Genomic DNA, 7850 nt, shown 5'->3' with positions numbered 1-7850 from the left:
TAAAAATTACTTGTTTCATATAAGTAGGTATTTAGTCTTAAAAATAGAGTATAACTTATAAATATTATTCATTAAGTATTTTTGGGCATAAACCAGCATTTACATTTCTCTATCGATTTCTTTTGATAAAAAAAATATTATAAAATAAAGTATGCAATGTGTACCCTAGTGCGTCGCGCTGAGAAGCACTTTTCTATAATTGCACTGAGTGCAGCGTTTTTTTCATTTGTTTATGGTTAATGGTCGTATTACCACACAACAAGCATTGGGCATTATTAGCTTTTTTTAAAACCAAAAACTGTAATTGGCACTCATACTCAGACATTTTGGGCATTGTTACATATATAGCTGGCAACCACGCGCTAAAATTACGAATAAAAATATTCAACGGCGAAGCATAGCGTTACTCTCATGAAATCTGAAAGCAGACTGAATTGAAATTCGCTGCGTCGTTTCTGTATACGTATAAGCGCTGCGACGCAGACGCTACTCGCGAGTAGCGTTTTGCCCAGCTATGCAGTAGAATATTGAAATCAACATACAAACGCCCCAGAAAATCTGACTAGATCAGAGCTAGCGTAGAACTAGACCTTTTGCTCAATACCCAAGCAATGCTTTCAACCGTCCAGTTTTACACGGCGATGTCGTTGGCGGTGGCAATTGTCTACCAGTGCATTACTTTGCAACTAGTTTTTAACCGGTTCCGTTTCGGTCAGTTTTTTTTTAAAAGAAAAAGATTTTAAGATTCGATTTTTGGATATTTTTTTCGTTTTTTTCTTTTCTTTAACAGATTTCATTTTTGTTACATTATTTTATTAAATAAAAAAATTATAAGCTGCACGCAACAATTTATTAAATTTATGCCTCCATCGCGATTTGAACTCGCGACTAACGATGCTTGAGTCGGAGGTCTTCTCGCTGTGCTACTTTCGTATTGTACGAGCAGTGAGCATTTGCACATTTACACCGCAAGTTACAACTGTCCCGCTCTGCATCCGTTTTGCACTAGTTCAGATATAGTTTCTGATATATGTAGTTCGGAACTAGCGCTTTGTCAGAATGTCTCTAAATTTTATTGCAGGGAATGTATATGCATACATTTGTACATATAAGTACCCAGTAGAACTTGTCGTACGACAGCTTAGAAGTCAAATGGGAGATCGCAATAATTGAGATTTGTCCGTTATTAATCGCTTAGGAGCAAAACGCGATATATCCTAAGAGAGAAATCCAGTAGCATTCCTTTTGATTGATAGGAGAGCTTTAGGCCCCCCGTTTAAAATAAATTTTGTTTTCGGAAAAACATATCACAAAGAAAACTACAGAGAATTTTTGTTTTAGAAATAAAATAAGGAGAACGCAATAATTTAATTTGTATAGCACATAGATTTAAATTGGGCTCCGTCGGTATTAGTGTCCCTAGGTTTTAACGTTTCATATTTTGCCCGTCTAGGGCAAGAAGATGACAGATGGGCAAAGTCACCTTCACATTGATCGTCGTTAAAACAGGAAAGTATAATACACTCTCCCCTTGGTACCCAGGAAATCATATACGAGTACATACATTCACATGGTGAAATTATACCGGAGCGAGAAGAAAGATTTGAAAATCTGCTTGTAAACATTTTCGCTAAAATAGCCGAATGTCTAGAAAATAAAGGAAATAAAGCGAAAAAGCTTTATACTTCACCTGTTTTAAATTTCACCATTTCATAAACGTCTGTTAAGTTCTTGTAATATTGTACACAAGCATGTTATTCAATGGTGAAATAAATGGATTGCGTAAATAGCAAAATCTTTTTAGCTAATGTAAACATTTTGCAGTTAAATGTTCGCTATGGACCAATGTGGGAGTAGTCTTCTATTATTATTACTTCATGAGAAGGGATTTGCAAGTATAGAAAAGCTCTCATATTAAGTAATCGCACAGAAGGCTTGCGGAATACCTCTTATGGCAGCACTACCTTATTGCACACCCTTGTTGTCTTTTTGGGAGGTGTCTGGGAGGTTATTATGGGAGTGATCCCGCATCGCTTCCTTTCCAAGTTTTTGGGGTGATATTTCTGCGTGTACTACCTGATCGCCCGTTTAGGAGGTAAACGGGATTACTGGCATTCCTAGGACTTACATACAATGTTAAAGCGAGTATACAAAATTACATGCTTATACAAAGAAGCATAGCGAGCAATGCGAGTATTCGTTAACTCTCAAAGGAGTACTCGCGGAGCAATCTTACGATGCTGCCAAGTTCGACTGGGTACCTTTCCTGCCAGAGTGTTATAATAATTTATTTTTTATTTTTTTTTGAGTTAGGTATGCAGAAATGACGTTGCGTAAAAATTGTATGGCTGTATCAATTAACGAAAGGTAATTTGAGGAAAATGGATCTTCACTTTTGCAATGAGGGCGGATGTAAACCGTAAACTTTAAAGCCGTTTTTCTCGGGTGTTTTTTTTTTTGGATTAAGGCACTATTGCAGAAAATGAGCGATATGTGCGCACGTACTATGTATGTAAGTATGTAAGTAAGTATGTACTATTTTTATATATACATATATATACATACATATGTACATACATATGTAATTGCACATAACGAATTTTTCCAGTTTCTTTTTTCCCTTCCCTTACACCAACGCTTATTTCCACTTCACTTTTACACTCTTTTATTTATTAACACATATGTACATACTTATTTAATAATTTTTCCGCTTGCTTTGCTCTAGATACTTTTCGAAACATTAGCAATTTTTCTACACAGCCTTCGTAAAAACTTTCTTACCTTATTTAAAAAAGCCATATTTTATTACGCACAATTTTAAAATTATTGAAAAAATTATAATATTTGGTCACTAAATGCTGAGGTGTGTAGTACAAAGTGAAATGTTTTGTGAGTGGGCTCGTTCCTGACTCTGCTACGTCGCTAATACGAATAAAAATAAGTTTGCTCAGTACTCTCACTTTATTATTGAAAGTCGAATGCATCTGAATTGGACTTTGGAACTTTGCGCTCTGTGTGGTTGCGCTTCAAACGAGTTGTTATCAACAAATTTATCCCAGTAGGAAAATTGGAATGCATAACCTTTTTCAACCAAGAAAAGACTAACAACTACGGTTGAACGAAAAGATGCACCGCAATGTAAGCGAACGGACGATGTGTAGTTTTGAAGCTACAAACAAAATAAAAAGTTTGAGAACTAACTCTAGTATGTCTTTCTCTCACGTTATCTCAACAACTGCTGTAGCCGAATGGATTCGAACCCTGTGGCACGGACTTTATTTTTTATTCTTATTATTATTTTTTTTAAATTCTATTTATAGTTTCGTAAAGCGATATGCGACACATTACCTCTGTATGACATCGCTGTGGAGAAATTCTTGCATCTTTTCGTGCGTAGGTTATAGGTGCTATCTATTACTTTCTGCATTCCCAGACATTACCTTTTCTCATTGGGATGTGCATACCTATATGTATACATATATATTTATATATGTATGCATATACATATGTATGGACATATGTACAAACACGTATACATACACATACATATTTGTTTGCTGTTTTCTCATCATAATAACAATTTTTCGTCTCCGCTATGCTCATGCTTTCTTCAATTAGACTGCTTTTACACAGTTCAAGTATTGAATTCAATTCTGCTCGCATGTGGAAGAGAGGGGGTGCGTCTGTACCGTCAAGTCGTTTCAACTTTCTTGCTTTGCTTTTGGCATTTTCGTTGCTTCCCATTTAAAGAACCAAAAATTTGAATTCAACAGAATTTAAACGTGTAAAAGCGAATAGAAAACGCAAAAGAGAATGAGCAAGAATTGCTTTCAAGTACTTGAAACATGTAAATCGGGTGTAAGGTTGATAGAGAACGTATGTTTGTGTTACGTTCAGTTCTACAGTCGTGGCACAAAGATGGGAACGCATGATAAAAAATGGTACTTTTCGCTAGTGCACGAATACCGTATCTTCCAACACTTCGTTTTATACCGCAATTAAGCCATATATTAGGGTTTTATTTTATTTTATGAACTAGAGATGCCGCTTTTATATCCATTAAATCGAATATCGATAATAATAAGCGATTTTTCCTCAATTGATGCCTATTGAACTACAGTTTACACAGAAAATTTGAATTTGAGGCTGGAACAAAAATAATGGGGCTTGACAGCTCCCACCTTTCCAACTTGAGGGAGCAAAGACCAAAGAATTCATTGACTTGCCTTTCTTTCTCTGCCGTCTACAGGGCTCCTCAGGGACACGTAAAGTTAAAAGGGACCTACGCTCAGAAAAAAAGATTTCGAGAAAAACGACTTTGAAGTTTACCAAGTTGATTTTGATGATTTTGAACGTTTTAATGGATTGCAACTCGTTAATCGGGGGTTTTCGGAGTCGCTGATTACGAATCCGATGTTAGTTTTCCAAAATTCAAAATGGCGGATGACTTTTTTACCCGTTACCCGGGGTTTTTGGTGTCGCTGATTCCGAATACGATGTTCGTTTTTAAAAATTCAATATGGCGGAAAAAATTTAAAATTTTTTCGGATTCATGTGAAACCCAAAAATGTTGTTGACACCGAAAACGAGGTCAGTGATTACGAATCCGATGTTCGAAAACCCCCGAGTAACGAGTTTCAAGCGAACTTGATTAATTTCAGAATAATTTGACAGATTTGATTTTTTTGCACTTTTTTTTTGTGAAAGTACCTAACTTTGAAGAGAAATTGTGAAAAACTAATGCAGCTAGAAAGCTGCTGTTTATTGCATTGGAAAGAGTGGCCCGTTTACTACAAGAGTCGATGAAAAAGTGAAAACCGATTTTTTCTGACCATAGGTCCCAACAAAAATTCCAAAAATTTTAATTCCAAACTTTATGCAAATTTACATACTTGATTACACTTTTTGGTTAATATTTTAGCATGTATGCAGTTTTGTAGCAAATTTTTTCTATAAAGGGTAATTAGTAAGTGATATATAGAAAACAAAAAAAAAACCCCTAGTATTGCAAGAAAATCGATGTTCGTAAGCTCCATTGTATAATACACTTCTTAAAATAGTGGATAATTTTAAAGTAAAACATTAGAAATAAACAAAAATAAAAAATTAAATAAAAATGAACAAAATTTCGAAAAAACTTAACCAACTTTCTTAACATACATACATATATTTTGTCAGCCTTCATTTAGTAGTTCTATTTTGTTCCCATGAACGGTTCAAAAACCAAAACCAAAATGAGAACAAAACTATCGAGAACGTTCTCAATGGGAATTATATAGGAAGAAAACCCTGTACAACGTTCCCAAAGAGAACAAAATGCGAACAATACTTTCGGGAACATTTCTAAGAGAAGAAAATGGGAATGAAAGTGTCCGCAACGTTTTGGCAAAGGACAAAACGGGAACGAATCTTCTCTGTAATATTCGCGAAGAATGGAATCGAGAACAAAATTTTTCTCATAGCATTCCATTAATTTAAAATGTTTGAATATAAGAATTAATGAAAAAAGAACTGAAAGATAATTACGCAAATTAAGTGAACGAAAGATTTAAGACACGAACTTTTCTTACATAGAAAATGAAAAATTGTTCCATATAAGGGCAGTTCACCCTAATGATGAACGATCAGGAAGTTGAAATGATCCAGCTTTCCTCTGGCTTTGAATAAACAATTGCGACTCTCACTGAAACGATTGTCCTTCTCCCATTCTTTACGTTAAGCTGTTAAAACTTTTTTTTTATCGTTTTGTTCTCTAGCAGAACGTTCCTCAGACTTTTGTTCTTATTTGATCCTCCTTGAAAACTTTTTCGATACTTTCGTTCTTATTTTTCTCTCATTGGCAACGTTCTCGAAAGTTTCGTTCTCATTCTGTTCTTCTTGAAAACATTCCCGAGACCCTTGTTTCATTTTGGTTCTGAACGAAGATGTTCCCCAGNAAAATTTTAATTCCAAACTTTATGCAAATTTACATACTTGATTACACTTTTTGGTTAATATTTTAGCATGTATGCAGTTTTGTAGCAAATTTTTTCTATAAAGGGTAATTAGTAAGTGATATATAGAAAACAAAAAAAAAACCCCTAGTATTGCAAGAAAATCGATGTTCGTAAGCTCCATTGTATAATACACTTCTTAAAATAGTGGATAATTTTAAAGTAAAACATTAGAAATAAACAAAAATAAAAAATTAAATAAAAATGAACAAAATTTCGAAAAAACTTAACCAACTTTCTTAACATACATACATATATTTTGTCAGCCTTCATTTAGTAGTTCTATTTTGTTCCCATGAACGGTTCAAAAACCAAAACCAAAATGAGAACAAAACTATCGAGAACGTTCTCAATGGGAATTATATAGGAAGAAAACCCTGTANACCCCTTATTGTCTCCAAGCCTACGTTAGCTGGGAAAACGGATTTGAATTTTCCCAACACCAATTTGGAAAGAGGTCCCTGCGCTTCTATAAGCCGCATGGGGATGTGTATATTTTTCAATCTTAAAAAAAATGTAAATACTATAATCACTTTTTTTTAAAAAGGCAAAAAAGGCAAAAAAAGGCAATATCAAACGTGTATATATGGAATCAGGGAAAGTTAAATCGTGGATNCCAAAGAGAACAAAATGCGAACAATACTTTCGGGAACATTTCTAAGAGAAGAAAATGGGAATGAAAGTGTCCGCAACGTTTTGGCAAAGGACAAAACGGGAACGAATCTTCTCTGTAATATTCGCGAAGAATGGAATCGAGAACAAAATTTTTCTCATAGCATTCCATTAATTTAAAATGTTTGAATATAAGAATTAATGAAAAAAGAACTGAAAGATAATTACGCAAATTAAGTGAACGAAAGATTTAAGACACGAACTTTTCTTACATAGAAAATGAAAAATTGTTCCATATAAGGGCAGTTCACCCTAATGATGAACGATCAGGAAGTTGAAATGATCCAGCTTTCCTCTGGCTTTGAATAAACAATTGCGACTCTCACTGAAACGATTGTCCTTCTCCCATTCTTTACGTTAAGCTGTTAAAACTTTTTTTTTATCGTTTTGTTCTCTAGCAGAACGTTCCTCAGACTTTTGTTCTTATTTGATCCTCCTTGAAAACTTTTTCGATACTTTCGTTCTTATTTTTCTCTCATTGGCAACGTTCTCGAAAGTTTCGTTCTCATTCTGTTCTTCTTGAAAACATTCCCGAGACCCTTGTTTCATTTTGGTTCTGAACGAAGATGTTCCCCAGCCTTTTGTTCTGATTTTGCTACCGTTCAAACTGCTCTCAATGCTTTTGTTTCCGTTTCGATCTTTTGTGGAAACGTTCTTGATATTTCATTTTGTTCTCGTGCAGAACTAACCCAAAACTGGAACACGTTCTCGGTCCCTGGTATTATTTTCACCTTTTCTTTTGATTCATATTTTTGCTTTTGAACACAAAGAAAAATACGAAAGCGAATACGAATACGAAAACGAACATAAATATCAAGCCAAAGACAAATACGAATACGAAAACAAAAACTAACAATTTAGAGACGAATTCGAATTAGCATACGACGACGAAGGTGAATACGAAGACGTATTTGAAGATAAATTCGAATACGAGGACGAAGACGAATACAACGACAGCATCCAAAAGAATACGAGTACAAATAAGGAGATGAATATGAAGGGTTTACGAAGCCTGATACGAAGGCGAATAAGAATACTATCTGAAGGTGATTACCAGGGAACGGATTTTTAGGACCTAAAAACCTATAAAAAAGGCAAAATAAAATAACGAAATAGGCTGGAAAAGGCAAAATAAAATAGCGAAAAAGGCAGGAAAAGGCACTAGGTATTGCAAAAAAGGCAAAA

The 7850-nt window shown here is 34.6% G+C and overlaps 1 protein-coding gene across 1 annotated transcript in view; it reads right to left on the bottom strand.

Moving 5' to 3' along the window:
• Positions 1-2991, bottom strand: part of Mcad (Medium-chain acyl-CoA dehydrogenase) — a 19294-nt gene extending 16303 nt beyond the window's left edge. The window contains exon 1 of the mRNA XM_017616365.1: positions 2782-2991. Coding sequence (XP_017471854.1) covers positions 2782-2799 — 18 coding nt within the window. The 5' untranslated portion in view covers positions 2800-2991. The remainder of the gene's footprint in view (positions 1-2781) is intronic.
• Positions 2992-7850: the final 4859 nt, after the last annotated feature.

The sequence above is a fragment of the Rhagoletis zephyria genome, unplaced genomic scaffold (assembly GCF_001687245.7).
Source record: "Rhagoletis zephyria isolate East Lansing unplaced genomic scaffold, Rhagoletis_zephyria_1.1 Rzeph_scaffold_01190, whole genome shotgun sequence".
Taxonomy (NCBI): Eukaryota; Metazoa; Arthropoda; class Insecta; order Diptera; family Tephritidae; genus Rhagoletis; species Rhagoletis zephyria.
Note: the sequence above shows the minus strand (reverse complement) of the source record. Positions and strands in the feature narration are given on the sequence as shown.